This window comes from Lynx rufus, unplaced genomic scaffold, assembly GCF_022079265.1.
Source record: "Lynx rufus isolate CCGP_SWC_20201006 ecotype Redwood Valley unplaced genomic scaffold, mLynRuf1.p SCAF_1, whole genome shotgun sequence".
Lineage (NCBI taxonomy): Eukaryota > Metazoa > Chordata > Mammalia > Carnivora > Felidae > Lynx > Lynx rufus.
The window spans coordinates 133,095,855-133,111,266 of record NW_025814823.1 but is presented as its reverse complement, the minus strand read 5'-3'; the positions used below and the strand labels follow the sequence as shown (position 1 = coordinate 133,111,266).

General features: G+C 36.3%; 1 protein-coding gene across 9 annotated transcripts in view; it reads right to left on the bottom strand.

Moving 5' to 3' along the window:
- Nucleotides 1–15,412, bottom strand: part of ERBIN (erbb2 interacting protein) — a 130,858-nt gene that overhangs the window by 65,724 nt on the left and 49,722 nt on the right. For all 9 annotated transcript variants that reach the window (XM_047087295.1, XM_047087324.1, XM_047087344.1 and 6 more), the window contains exons 3-4: nucleotides 14,888–15,085; nucleotides 11,091–11,208 (exon numbers count right to left, since the gene is read on the bottom strand). In XM_047087295.1, the coding sequence (XP_046943251.1) occupies nucleotides 11,091–11,208; nucleotides 14,888–15,076 (307 nt within the window). In that variant the 5' untranslated portion in view covers nucleotides 15,077–15,085. The remainder of the gene's footprint in view (nucleotides 1–11,090; nucleotides 11,209–14,887; nucleotides 15,086–15,412) is intronic.

Genomic DNA, 15,412 nt, shown 5'->3' with positions numbered 1-15,412 from the left:
ATTAGTGGGTAAAATATTGATGAAAAATTGGATATTAATATAGTCTCAAAGTTTCTCCAAAAAAGATACTTACTAATCATAAAAGGAATAGAGCAATTATAGTGAAGAAATCTCACAGGCACCGTCCTAAACTGCTTCAAAGTTAGCATCACTAGTTACCAGCATCATCATGTGGCACCTAATCTAAGATGCACTGAGAAGATGCAATATCATTACTCTCATATTCTTGCCAAAAATATGTAACATGAAGTTAATCATAAGCAAACATCAAACAAATCCAAATTTAGGGAAATTCCACTGTGGAACTGGCAACTAACTTTAAAACTATCAGGTCAAAAAAGACAAAAGGAAGATTGAGAGCTACTCAGGTAAGAGACCCAAGAGTACAACTGGGAGACTGTATCAATGTCAGTATCTATCTTGTTCTAGAATATTACAAAATGTTACCATTGGGGAAACTAGGTAACAAGCACATAGGATTACTCTATAATTCTTAGAACTGTACATGCATTTACAATTATCTCAATAAAAATTTCAATTAAAGAAATCTGGGCTCAATGATTCCTACGGGAAGGTTTTAGTACCATTGTTTTTTTACAAATTCAATTTCTCTAACAGTCAAAATAATTCATTTTCTCAATTTCAGTTTTAGGAACTTTTGCTGAAATTTATAGAGTTCATGTAAATCTCCAAATCAGCAAATATAAGCAATGATGGATATCTTATGATATTAAGGAATTACTGTTAGCTGGGTTTAAGTATGGCAATAGAGTGATTTCATCTTGACACACTTATGTATGAAAAAGGTTATCCACGATTTGCTTTCAAACAATCAGAGATGGCAAAATAGGAGGTATGGATGGAGGTAGAGTAGGAGGTATTTAAGATACTAATAATGCTGAAATTGATAGGTATACAGGCTTATTCTATTATTCTACTTTTGTGAATGCTTGAAATGTTTCACTATAAAAGATTACGACTGTTCAGTTACTAAAAACAGACTCAGACACAAAAGGACTTCAAAACAGTTACTATTCTTAAAGGGGGAAAAATGGAACATTATCTATTTTTTATTTTTAATCTTTATTTATTTTTGAGAGAGAGAGAGACAGAGAGTGAGTGGTGGAGGGGCAGAGAGAGAGAGAGGGAGACACAGAATCAGAAGCTGGCTCCAGGCCCCAAGCTGTCAGCACGGAGCCCGACGCGGGGCTTGAACTCATGAACTGCGAGATCATGACCTGAACTAAAGTCAGACGCTTAACCAACCGAACCACGCAGGTGCCCCAAAATGGTACATTATTTAAGAAATAAACAGAAACTTCACAAATGAAAAATAAACTATCTAAATGAAAAATCCACAGGACAGGATTAAAAGAAGATTACACAGGGTGCCTGGTTGGCTCAGTCAATTAAGCAGTTAGGCATCTGACTTCAGCTCAGGTCACGATCTCGAGGTTTGTTGGTTCGAGCCCCGTGTCGGGCTCTGTGCTCATAACTCGGAGCCCAGAGCCTGTTTCAGATATTCTCTCTCTCTCTCTCTCTCTCTCTCTCTCTCTCTCTCTCTCGCTGTCTCTCCCCCTCTCTCCCTCTCTCTCTCTCTTCTGTCCCCCATCTCCCACCCTCCCTCTCACGCTCTCTCAAAAATAAACATATTTTAAAAAAGAAAAAAAGACTAGACACTGTAGGAGAAAATTTCAGTGATCCAGAAGTCATGGCAACAAAAATTAGCCAATCTGAAACACGGGAGAAAAAAAAGAATGAAAAAAAAAATCAACAAAACTGAGAATACACAGACAATTTCAAACAGGCTAACATGTATTTATCTATCTTTAGAAGTTTATTTACCAGCATACCAGTAAAAATACATGCTCTTTTTTTTCTGTTTTTGTTAATATATTGTCAAATTGGCTAACGTCAAGTGAGCTCTTGGGTTTTGAAGGGAGAACCTTTGCTTTCTCTTTCTTTACTACTTGAATTGGACATGGCAGTTATCAATGTCACCAGATACTTCCAAACTCCTCTCCAGGGTGGCAATGCCAAGTTTCATACCACAGCATCTACACATATTCTATTTTTGTTTTAAAGTTCATTAACTTATTTTTGAGAGAGAGAGAGAGAGAGAGAGAGAGAGAACACCTGTGCAAGCACAAGAGGGGAGGGGCAGAGAGAAAGAGAGGAAGAGACAGAAGAACCCAAGCAGGCTCCATGCCACCATCGTGGAGCCTGAAGCGAGGCTCAAACTCACAAACTGCAAGATGATGACCCAAGCCAAAATCAAGAGTTGGGTGCTTAACCAAATAAGCCACCCAGGTGCCCCTATTTATACATATTCTTGTTGACATCCACTATTATCTCTAAATGCCAATGTAAGGGGTTGAACCTCACCAGCAATAATATAAATTTAAATTTAAATTAAAGCTAGGTATGTTCTTGATATTTTCTAGTGATACTCAATATACTTTCTAGGTATTTTCTAATGATGCCCAATACCTTTTCATGTGTTTAGTGATCATTTTTTCTTTCTTCTTGAACACCTTGTCTACTACACATTTTTCTACTGGATTATCTTTTCATTATTGACTGTAACCATTCTTTTTTTTTGTTTTGTTTTTATTTTTTCCAACGTTTATTTATTTTTTTTGGGACAGAGAGAGACAGAGCATGAACGGGGGAGGGGCAGAGAGAGAGGGAGACACAGAATCGGAAACAGGCTCCAGGCTCTGAGCCATCAGCCCAGAGCCTGACGCGGGGCTCGAACTCACGGACCGCGAGATCGTGACCTGGCTGAAGTCGGACGCTTAACCGACTGCGCCACCCAGGCGCCCCACCATTCTTTAGAAATATTAGTACAGCAAGTTTTTCTCACACATTGTCATGTGTTTTTATTTACCTATTTTGTCATATTGAAATTTCATTCCCTTACTACTATGCTTCTTATATCTTGAACGAGTTATCTTTTCTATCTCGAAGTCATAATAATACTCTCCTACATTTTCTGTTAATCGTAACTTGTTTCTTGTACTATTAGCCTTAATTCATTTTGCAATTTATTTTAGCACATACTATGAAGAATACCTTTGTTTGTTCTATTTCTCATATAAAAACATTGTTCCAGATGCACCTGGGTGGCTCAGTCATTTGAGCAACAGACTTTGGCTTGTGTCACGATTTCGTGGTTCTTGACTTGGAGCCCTGCATTGGGCTCACTGCTGGCAGCAAGGAGCTGGCTTCGGATCCTGAGTCCCCATCCCCCACTCACTCTCTCAAAAATAAACAAACATTCAAAACAAAACAAAACATTGTTCTAATGCTTACAAAATAGTTGTTTTCCTTATTCCATTGATTTCTAGAGGCACTTCTGTCATATTCCAAATTCTCTCATGGTTATGTTTCTAGACAATCTTTTCTTTTAGATCCTTCTACTGATCTATTCCATAGTTTTATGCTTTTCTTCCATTTAGATTGTACAGCCCATTTTCTGTAAAGTTCATTTCTAGATATGTGTGATAGATTGATTGCATTGATGGATTTTGCTCCCTATCTCACTCTCTACAATGTGGTGTTTCAACTTTTTCCATCAAAATATTAAGTATAATTTCCCTATTCCTGATTCTGGGCTCAGCCATGTGTTCAGCTTTGACCATAAAACATTAACAGAGTGGATGAAATCAAGGGTTTAAATAAGTTCTGGATAATTTCCACTACCTCTCAGACTCATCTTATTGCTCTGTGAGAACACGGCTGGGATCACTTGGGCTAGCCTGATGGAGGATGAGATCTATGGCAGAGTGATTCCTGTCATCCCAGCATAGGATTTCCAGCATTGCAATGTAAATGGTCCATTTTTTTTTAATACTTTTGTTATGTATGCATGTACGTTACATATGTAGGCTTCATGCCCAGCATGGAGCCCAATGTGGGGCTTGAACTCATAACCCCGAGATGAAGACCTGAGCCAAGATCAAGAGTTGGATACTTAACCAACTGAGCCACCCAGGTGCCCCAAACAGTCTTTATCTAGTTTTGTTATCAAAGTATATTTTACCCTTATAGAGTTGTTTACTTTCCCCCATTACCCTAATCTACATGATAGTTTTTTATAAATAAGTGATTATCCAAATTCCATGAAGGTTTAGTCAAACTTGCTCTTAAAAGTAGGCTTGGTGGTTTTTCTGACTACCCAATTTAATACTGTATTCACTGGTCTTTTCAAGTTTTCTGCTTCTTGAGTTGATTCTGGAAATTTATTTTTCATTTCATCTAAGTTTTAAAATTTAGTGGCTTTATACTATTCACTCTTTTTCTTTGAGTGAAAAGTTACTTTTTAATAAAATGGTAGCAATAGGAATGTGAGAGATGTTGCTTTTGGAGGTAATGGGGGACAAGAATTTTCTTAATGGTTAAATAAAAACTTAACCCTATTTGAAGTCACAAATTGGAAATACTGATCTACAAAGCATCCCTTTTACCTAGAAATTTAACACCTCAATTATACATTTTAGTGTATGTATACAATGAATTAATAGTATCTGTGTTTCTTCCGTTAATGCTAAGAGGTTTTATTCACGTTGCTTAGATTTTCTATTCAAAGCACTTATAACTAGTATATTTTACCTTTTTGCACAACAAACATTTGCTAAATTTGACTTACTACCCATAACATCCCTATTTTTTTACACTAATTTTCTTCCTTCTTTTCTCTCATTCATTTACATACAAAATATGTAATGAGTACCTGGGTGGTTCAGAGAGTTGGGTGTCCAACTCCTGAATTTTGGCTCAGGTTGATTTTGGCTCAGGTCCTGATCTCACAGTCCTGACATTGAGCCCCGAGTCTGGGCTCTGTACTGAGAATCTTTCTGTCCCTCTCCCTCTGCGTCTCCTGGCTTGAGCTCACTCTCTCTCTCTCTCAAGCAACAACAACAACAAAATATTTAAGGTTACTGAATCATGTTCTTTAGGAGTTAAATTCTTATCAGTCCTTTAAATAATGTGAGACAAATAATTTGTCTCAAGTGGTAATTCTGTTGAGGACACATTAAAAACACTTTAATAGATTAAAACAGTACCCCTTTGCTAAAATGACTTTATACTTTAAAAAACTTGGGGGTGCCTGGGTGGCTCAGTTGGTTAAGCGTCGGACTTTGGCTCAGGTCATGATCTCATGGTTCAGTGCTAAAGTCAGCACAGAGTCCACTTCAGATCCTCGGTCTCCCTCTCTCTCTGCCCCTCCCCAACTTGCAGTGCTAGCTCTTGCTCTTGCTCTCAAAAATAAACAAACATTAAAAAAATAATTGACTATATGCTAACTAACTTGGATGTAAATTTAAAAAATAATATAAAAAATAAAATTTTCAAAAAAAAAAATTGTATGGGGGTGGCAGCAGGGTTTCCAAGGTAGATGCGGTGCTCAGGGGCCAGAAGTGGGAGACACGGAAGAAAAGGGCAAAAAAGACAAAGGGTTTGGAATATCAGGAAAAAGGTGCAATGAACATCTGTTAAAACAATTCACTCCATAAACATACATTTCATTTCTCTTCTGTAAACACCAAGGAATGCAATTACTGAGTTAATTACATGGCTCTTGATGTGGTGAATTATACGAATTCATTTTCAAATACTGAAGTAACTTTGAGTATCTGCAGAGCATCCCACTTGGGGGATACTTTTTTTTATTATTCTTATCAAATACTTATTTTTAAAATAAAACATTCCACATTTAGGGAGTGGCAGGGGAAGGGCATTCCACAGTTTTCATTAGCACCCACTTCATTTGAAAACTTAGCTAAATATCTCATTTCTTTGGCCTTTTTAAGTCCTTAAAGTGTCATGAAACTGTCTATATAAAAGATATTATCCAAGAGCTATAATATTTTTAGTACATGATCAAGTCTACTAAGGAGAAAAAAGACCAATTAGTTTGGTATGTTTTACTGATCTAAACTTTTATGTGGAGAAAGAATAATTTCAAGAGTTCTATATTAGATTTCTATAATTTTAATATTTCATGGAAAAGTAATGTTTTTATCATCTTCCACAAATAAACATTTTATATTTTTAAAAATTTAAAGTACTTTATTCCATAGCTTGAGGTTTATAAAAAGTAACCAATCCTTATCTATGAAATTAGTAATTCTAAATCATCTTCAGCTTTCAGATACATAGTAATAATTTTTCCATAAACAATTACTTTTGAAATACTTTTGAAATACTTTTGAAATACTTTTCTACTTGTATAAATTGCTAGCACTGCATTTACTGACTTCAATCCCTACAGGTTCCAAATCTGTATCTCTGGTACCCTGCCCTCTCCTTAACTTCAAAAAAGAATTTTCAAATGCCTTTTACATACTGCTTAGGTATCTCAAACAAAACATGGGCCACACTGAAATTACCTATACTTTGTATTATTCAGCAAATACGTACCAACTGCACACAGTGTAAGACACTATGCTAAAGACTATAGATACCAAGACAAGGTCCCTTTTCTTGAGAAGCTAAAACTGAGCCAAAAAAAAAAAAAAGTTTTCACCCCACCAGTTTATTTCCTTCCTCAGGAGTCTTCCTTCGCAGGATCTTCTGCACCTTTCCTCTCTTCTTCTAGGTCTCTTAATGGTGGGTTGCCCCCCAGGGCTCATTCTTTGGGTTTCTTGTCTTTCACACACAAGGCCTTGGCTACTATTTCTAATCTCCAGCTGTATATACCATCTCTGTGCTGACAACTCCCATATATGAAGAGCTAGCACAGTTCCCTCTTGACTGAGAACTCCTGACCCCTGTGAATAACTAGGTATCTTATTTCAAATAAAACGTGTCCAAAAATGACCTGATTTTTTCCACTAAAAACTGCAACTCCCACAGATGACCCCTTTTCGACTGTCAGCACCTCTATCCTTCCACTTGCATAGATCAATACCCCTGAGGTCATCTTTACCTCTTATCTTGGGTTCCACATGCAACCCATCTTAAAATCTTGTCGACTCAACCTTCAAGACATCTAGAGTCTGTCCACATTTCACTGCTTCTATCACTATCATCAGAGATAACATCCCAACTGGTTACTTTTCACCCCTGTACCCACAATGTTTCCACACATGACCAGCATAAATCTTTAAAATACAAATCAGATCATGCTCTGATTGATCTGCTCAAAGCTTTCCAAATGATTCCATATCACTGAGAGTAAATGTCAAAGAACATACTATTACCTACAAGGCTCTCACTCTCTGACCACTACTCTTCTCGCTCTTCCATCTTGCTTACTATCTTTTAGTTACCCTGGCCTTCTGTTTCCCATACATATTATGGACACTTGCACCTTACAAACTTTACACTGGCTGTTCCCTTTCTGGTACTTCTTACCTTAGATACCTACATGGCTAACTTCTCAAGTCCTTGCTCATGTCACTGTCTCAAGGAGGCCTACTCTCAAAGCTTATGTTAGCCAGTCTTCAAAGATGGCTCATTTTATCCTTAAAGTATGCAGAACCTGAATTTTATCATGAGTTACTTCTTAATTCTCTAACAATTTCAAATATCTGTTCCTTTTTCTTTTTTTTAAAAAAAATTTTTCTTTTCAACGTTTATTTATTTTTGGGACAGAGAGAGACAGAGCATGAACGGGGGAGGGGCAGAGAGAGAGGGAGACACAGAATTGGAAACAGGCTCCAGGCTCTGAGCCATCAGCCCAGAGCCCGACGCGGGGCTCGAACTCACGGACCGCGAGATCGTGACCTGGCTGAAGTCGGACGCTTAACCGACTGCGCCACCCAGGCGCCCCTCTTTCCTTATACCTTAACATCTCCCATTTAAAAAGATCAAAAAGTAGAAAACATAGCCCTTTAGGATGGAGGTTACATTTAATGACGTCTACTGTCACAATTCTAGAATACTATGGAGCTGACTTAACTATCAGCATATGGAGAGCTACAAAGGCAATGGATTAAGTTCATTTACTTTGAAATTTATCAGGCAATACTTGTCATTCTACGAAGCACCAGGAATTGAAACTAATTTCAAACTGCCCTTAAAGAGAAGTTTCAAGCTGAGGAAACCTATTTAACCTAAATATAACCATGATGGGCAAAGTCACACAAATTGAAAACCAACTGACCTAAACTCCTCAAAATGGCAACGTCATGAAAAACACAAAAAGATGGGCAAACTATTCCTGATTTTAAATTTTTTTTTTCAACGTTTATTTATTTTTGGGACAGAGAGAGACAGAGCATGAACGGGAGAGGGGCAGAGAGAGAGGGAGACACAGAATCAGAAACAGGCTCCAGGCTCTGAGCCATCAGCCCAGAGCCCGACGCGGGGCTCGAACTCCCAGACCGCGAGATCGTGACCTGGCTGAAGTCGGACGCTTAACCGACTGCGCCACCCAGGCGCCCCTATTCCTGATTTTAAAAGATCAAAGAGACACAACTGAATGCTATGTGATCTTTAACTTTGGAGGTGGGGGAGGAAATAGCTAAAAGGGGCATTTTTAGGCAAAAGGGAAAATGTAATGTCAGATTTCTTGAAAGTGATAATGATATTATGGTTATATGTAAGGATTTCCAAGTTCTTGAGAAATGCTACTTCCAGTATTTAATGGTAAAGTTCATGTCTGCAACCTAAAATGTTAAGTAAGTTTACTAAAAAGAAATTTTATTTTTTTTTTTTTTTTTTTTAAACACAGGTTTTTTTTTTTTTTTTAATTTTTTTTTTTTTTTTCAACGTTTATTTATTTTTGGGACAGAGAGAGACAGAGTATGAACGGGGGAGGGGCAGAGAGAGAGGGAGACACAGAATGGGAAACAGGCTCCAGGCTCTGAGCCATCAGCCCAGAGCCCGACGCGGGGCTCGAACTCACGGACCGCGAGATCGTGACCTGGCTGAAGTCGGCCGCCCAACCGACTGCGCCACCCAGGCGCCCCTAAAAAGAAATTTTATATAAGCAACAATATATCTTTTCCTTGAACATTAAATTCAAAAATTCGTATTTTTAAAAAAGAAAGAAAGCAAATATGGCAAAATGCTAATGGTGGGTGAAACCATGAGCGTTCTGTCAATTCTTACGTAGGCTTTTATTTTGACTATGAAATTTTTGAAATAAATTGAAGAAAAACAGGATATAAATGAATCCAATCTAAAGGAAAAATTCTAAATTTTTATTTAAAACAGATTTTTTCGAGGCACCTGGGTGGCTCAGCCAGTTGAGTGTCCAACTTCGGCTCAGGTCATGATCTCACAGCTCGTGAGTTTGAGGCCTGCGTCGGGCTCTGTGCTGACAGCTCAGAGCCTGGAGCCTGCTTTGGATTCTTTGTCTCCCTCTCTCTCTGCCCCTAACCCACTCACATCCTGTCTCTGTCTCTCTCAAAAATAAATAAACATTTAAAAAAAAAAAAATTTTTTTTTAAACACAGATTTTTTTTCATATAACAGAAAAATTTAACAATAAAGTTAAATGATCCAATAACAATCTTAAAAATTAAAACTTTTTTATGTGGATCATGAGAAACTTAACAGAAACCCATGGGGGAGGGGAAGGAAAAAAAAAAAAGAGGTTAGAGTGGGAGAGAGCCAAAGCATAAGAGACTCTTAAAAACTGAGAACTGAGGGGTGGGGGGGGGGGGGCGGGGGGGGGGAGAGGGAGGGAGGAGAGGGTGGGTGATGGGTATTGAAGAGAGCATTTTTTGGGATGAGCACTGGGTGTTGTATGGAAACCAATTTGACAATAAATTTCATTAAAAAAATTTAAATAAAAAAATTAAAACTTTTAAACTTAAAATTTATTGGCTATTGACAATTGAAACCCAGTAGAGCACTAACCACTGTAACCTGAACCTGAGTCTAGAGTGCATATGGACATATTATACCTCCTTAAAAAGGATTTAATCCTTAAAAAGGTATAGATTTGATGATTTTCCTACAAAATATACAATTATTTGATATGGAATGCCCACAACTAAGATAATTAGGGCTTAGCAGTATCAAGGCATGCAGTAAATGTATTTATTGACTTTTAAGTATTTTTTTTATGGCAATGGGTAGACACCATCGTTAATTAATTCCAAGTTAACTGTTAATTGTGAAAAGAGGATGATCTTTTTAATCGGTCCTAATGTGGTTTTCATGAGTCCTAAAACGTGGAATTGATATGTTGGAAAGATTACTCCTGGATATTCATATCATCAAGACAAAAAGTAACTCTGCAACCAAGAGCTATGGAATAGGATTGCTAGGCATTTACTGGTGCTACTGCACTAACTTTTGGACCTCGTTTATAAAGATTTTCTCCAAATGTTACAAAGAATTATATGAATATGACTTGGTATTTAGTGTTCGTTGAAGTCTTATCTTTTGACAGACCATTTAACATTTACTGTCTTGTAATTTGTTTTTGTAATTATGTAATAAATACATGCTCGTTCTAAAATTTTCAAGTATCTACTTGTCTCTCTCAGACAAGATAAGCACTTAACATTTTGGAATGTATTTTCCCCGATGTTTTCAGTCTATATCAAACTAAACGTACTAAACCAAAACTGTATGCAGCAGGAGAACAGTCACCATGTCCTTTTATTTCTCATCATTAAATGTAATCCTAGGTCCTAATAAAGTACTTGGCAAAAACTGGTCTCTCAATAAAGATTTAAAGATGTTCAATTCATTTCTAATGTTGCACAACATTTTTTTAAACAGTTAAGACTATACCGTAAATATTTCATGTCCGTATTGATAGAGCTACATTAGATTCCACTCTATGACTGTACCAAACAGTGTCATGAACAATGAACACTACAGTTGTTAGTAGTTTCTCATCATTACAAACAAAAGGACAGTGAATATTTATAAATATATAAAGGTAAAGATATATAAATATGTACATGCATGTATCCATAACATTTTAATTAAAAGGTCATTTAAAATTTTTTACATTTATTCTCCATAGTGCTTTAAGCTATCATATATGTAAGTTATATATATATATAGAAGCTAATACAATAATACTTTTAAATTTTATATTTTTGTTTGTTAACACACAATAGAAATCTTAACAAAATAACGTGTTCCCACTTAAGTCAGGGGGGGTAAAATCTTACCATTCTTGCTGACATCCAGTTCCCTGAGATTAATGAGATTTGCAATAGATGCTGGTAATGTTGTTAAATCATTGTCTGGCAAACTCAGTTTATGTAGAGACTGACAGTTAAAAAGTTGCTATTGAAACAAGGAAAGAAAAGTTTTTGATTATTTAAGTTTCCTTAAATATTTTATTAACATTTATACAAAAAAATATTAGTGTAACTAAAACTGAATGAATTGTATCTACATAAATACCAAGAAAGATCTCTAATTGTTTCCTGCTATAATAGATTTGAACACAACTGAACTACTCAATCATTTACATATTCACACTTCAGCCCTAAGCAAAATGCACTTAATAAGAACAATTATATGGCTGTATTCTTGGTTAAAGTAGTAAAGAATAAGTGGTTATTAAATAAGCTAAAGTTTGAAACTTGTATTTCAAACATCCTTATTCCAAAACGAAAGTTTATAAAAATTAAATTCAAATAAGTACAATGGATTTAAAATGATTCAAAATAGGGGCACTTGCGTGGTTCAGTCGGTTAAGCACCTAACTTTTGATTTCAGCTCAGGTTATGATCTCATGGTTTGTGAGATCGAGCCCCAAGTTGGGCCCTGTGCTGACAGCATGGAGCCTGCTTGGAATTCTCTCTTTCCCTGTCTCATAAAAACAAAAACAAACAAACAAAGCTAAAAAACAAAAACACAGTTCTGATTTGGGAAAACAAAAAAATAAGGGAACAAATATCCTATTATGCTAAAATCACAATAATACATTAAAATACAATATATTTATTTAAGTAAAATATATTTTAAATAAAATATATTCAACCAGAAGTGTAGGTAAATGGGTCACTTCTAACTTCCATACCAAAAAACTACAGACTATACGGAGCACAGAGTATTTTTAGGGCAATGAAAATACTCTGTATGATACCACAATCATGGAAACATTTCATTATACATTTGTCCAAACCCATAAATGTACAACTATACTGCAAACTATGGACTGTGGGTGATTATAATTTTTCAACATAGGTTCATCAATTTTAATGTAAGCACCACTCTGCTCAAGTATGTTGACAATGGTGGAGGCTATGCATGTGTGGGAACAGTGTAGGTATATGAGAAATCTCGATTTTGCTGTGAACCTACAACTGTTCTTAAAATGTTAAAGTGTTTAGAAAAACAAACAAAAAACTGTTAATCAGGATGGCACTGAATAAGCCCTATTTGAGAAGAGCATTCTTCTAAAAATGGTAAGTTATGCTTAAGTGGTTCAGTTATTTGCACTTTCACAGCAAACCTCTCTTTTCCCCTCAATCCTCAGACTGAGACCCTACTAGTACTTATTACAGAAAGAGACTACTCTTAGACTTTCAAGTTTTCCAAAATAACAAAAGGAAGATAAATTATTTTCTAAAGAACTATATAAGGAAAAAATAATTTACAAAGCACCTTATTATAACCTAGGGAAGTAATTTATAAACGTACAACTGCAATCTTTAATATTTTATCCTTAGCCATACACAGATTTCTTTATAAGACAAGCTTGGATGGCACTAGCTTTCAAAATATTTATTCTAGTGGCCACTGAAAGAAAAGCCTTTTTCAAAGGACTGCCATCCAGTATGTACACACAGAGACATTTAACACAAATATTTCATGCAACAATGGACACATGCAACACACTCTACTTTCTATTCTATTTCAAGTTAGGGTTGCCAGATGAAATTTGAACTTCTGGAAATAATGAATAATTTTTAGTAGAAGTATGCCCCATTTATTGCATAAAACACTTACATTAAAAATTATTCACCATTCATCTAAAAATTATAATTTCAGGGGTGCCTGGGTGGCTCAGTCGGTTGAGTGTCCGACTTCAGCTCAGGTCATGATCTCATGGTTTGTGGGTTGGAGCCCTGTGTCGGGCTCTGGGCTCTGGGCTGACGGCTCAAAGTCTGGAGCCTGCTTCAGATTCTTTGTCTCCCTCTCTCTCTGCCCCTCCCCCCACTCATGCTCTGTCTCTCTCTGCCTCTCAAAAATAAAGAAACGTAATAAAAAAAAAAATTATAATTTCACTGGGTGTCTTCTATTTTTATCTTCTAAATCTGCCAGTGCAAATCATAGTTTGCTTTTTGGAAATGCCACACATATTTATGAACCATCAGTGCCTCTCTACACAGTTGTGATAAACACTACTGTTTAGGTAGTAAAACATTCTAACAATTAAATCTATTGTAGTTTTTCCATAATAAACAAAAAACTGAGTTGAGAATGAAGAGGGATTAGGATTTAAGGGAAAACAAGTAGCCACTGAAAAATTTTGATAATGTGAGAGGATAGATGTTTCATGGCAACAAACCAACTTTCTCCCTCTAGTTATTCTTACATTTCAGAAAAGTTAAGTTCTAGGGCACCTGGGTGGCTGAGTTGGCTATACATCCGTCTCTTTTTTTTTTTTTTTTTTTAAATATAAGTTAGTTAACATGGAGTGTAATAATGGCTTCTGGAGTAGAATTTAATGATTCGTCACTTACACACAACCCCCAGTGCTCATCCCAACAAATGTCCTCCTTAATGCCCATCACCCATTTAGCCCATCCCCCCATCCAACACCCCGCAAGCAACCCTCAGTTTGTTCTCTGTATTTAAGTGTCTCTTATGGTTTGCCTCCCTCTCTGTTTTTATCTTATTTTTCCTTGCATTTATTTCAGATCAGGTCATGATCTCCGTTTGTGAGATTGGCTTGTGCTGACAGTATGAAGCCTGTTTGGGATTCTCTCTCTTCCTTCCCTTCCCCACCCCATTCATATTTTCCTCGCAAAATAAATAAACTTAAAAAAAAAAATTAAGTCGCAAAAGGAATAATACGTCTAAAAAACTGCTTAATAACAAAAAATATTATATGACAACCAAAAGGACAATTTATTCTCAATCGCAATAGTATAGACCAATGTCTGATAAAAACTACAAAAAGAAAACATTAATTTTAATGATTTGTCCAGCTAAATCTACTGGCTGCCAAAACTGTATAGTCTTACTCTATCTTGCTGGCTATAAAAAACTGAAATTAAACATAAAATTTTAATTATTTACTTAAATATTCAAGCAACTGGCTTGAAGACACAAAGTTTAAAATTCTATTTTACAAAATTCTTAATTGTGTTGCATACCCTAAGATAAAATTAAACCAGAAAAAAAGATAAGAAACAAAGAAAACAATGGAAACACATATATATTGGCAGCATTATGGCAACACTGGGAATATTATATCTCTATGCATAAAAATAACCACAGGCAATTCTTTTTTTTAAATTTTTTTTAATGTTTATTTTTGAGAGAGAGACAGAGTGCGAGTAGGGGAGGGGCAGAGAGAGAAGGAGACACAGAATCTGAAGCAGGCTCCAGGCTCTGAGCTGTCAGCACACAGAGCCGGTTGTGGGGCTTGAAGCCAGGAACTGTGAGATCATGATCTGAGCTGAAGTCATGCACTTGACCAACTGAGCCACCCAGGCACCCCAAACCAAAGGTAATTCTTTTTTTTTTTTTTTTTTAAATTTTTTTTTTTCAACATTTATTTACTTTTGGGACAGAGAGAGACAGAGCATGAACGGGGGAGGGGCAGAGAGACAGGGAGACACAGAATCGGAAACAGGCTCCAGGCTCTGAGCCATCAGCCCAGAGCCCGACGCGGGGCTCGAACTCCCGGACCGCGAGATCGTGACCTGGCTGAAGTCGGACGCTTAACCGACTGCGCCACCCAGGCGCCCCCAAAGGTAATTCTTAAAAGATAGTATTAACATACCTTTGGAAGCTCTTCAATCTGATTAGCATCTAAATAGAGTTCCTCCAAAGTTTTCTCAAAAGTAAAAATCTCTTTGGGAACCTGTTCCAAACTGCAATGAGAATAATCAAGGGTAGTTACAGTCTCCTCTTCCCCTCGTAGACACCGACATGGTACCAACCGCACAAACAAACTTCGTTTTGTAGTCATTTTTAGACACTGCAATATTCAAATAAAAATAAATTTAGTTATACATATTATAGCCAACAATTTTTCAAAACAAATAATTCCAATTCATTTATCACAATTTATATATCAAAGATAAGTATCTTCTCCTTTACACACATCCAATGGAATATATTTAACATTGTTTTACTATCTAAATTTATATATATTTATACACTGAATTTCAAATGAACTCAAGTACTTCCCTACTTTAAAAAAATGACCTGTTAAACAACCACTTATATGCTTCTGTAAGAACCATGCTTGACGAGTCTTGCTTATACTCAACTAGAAAAATCCTAATACAACAAAAAGATTTCC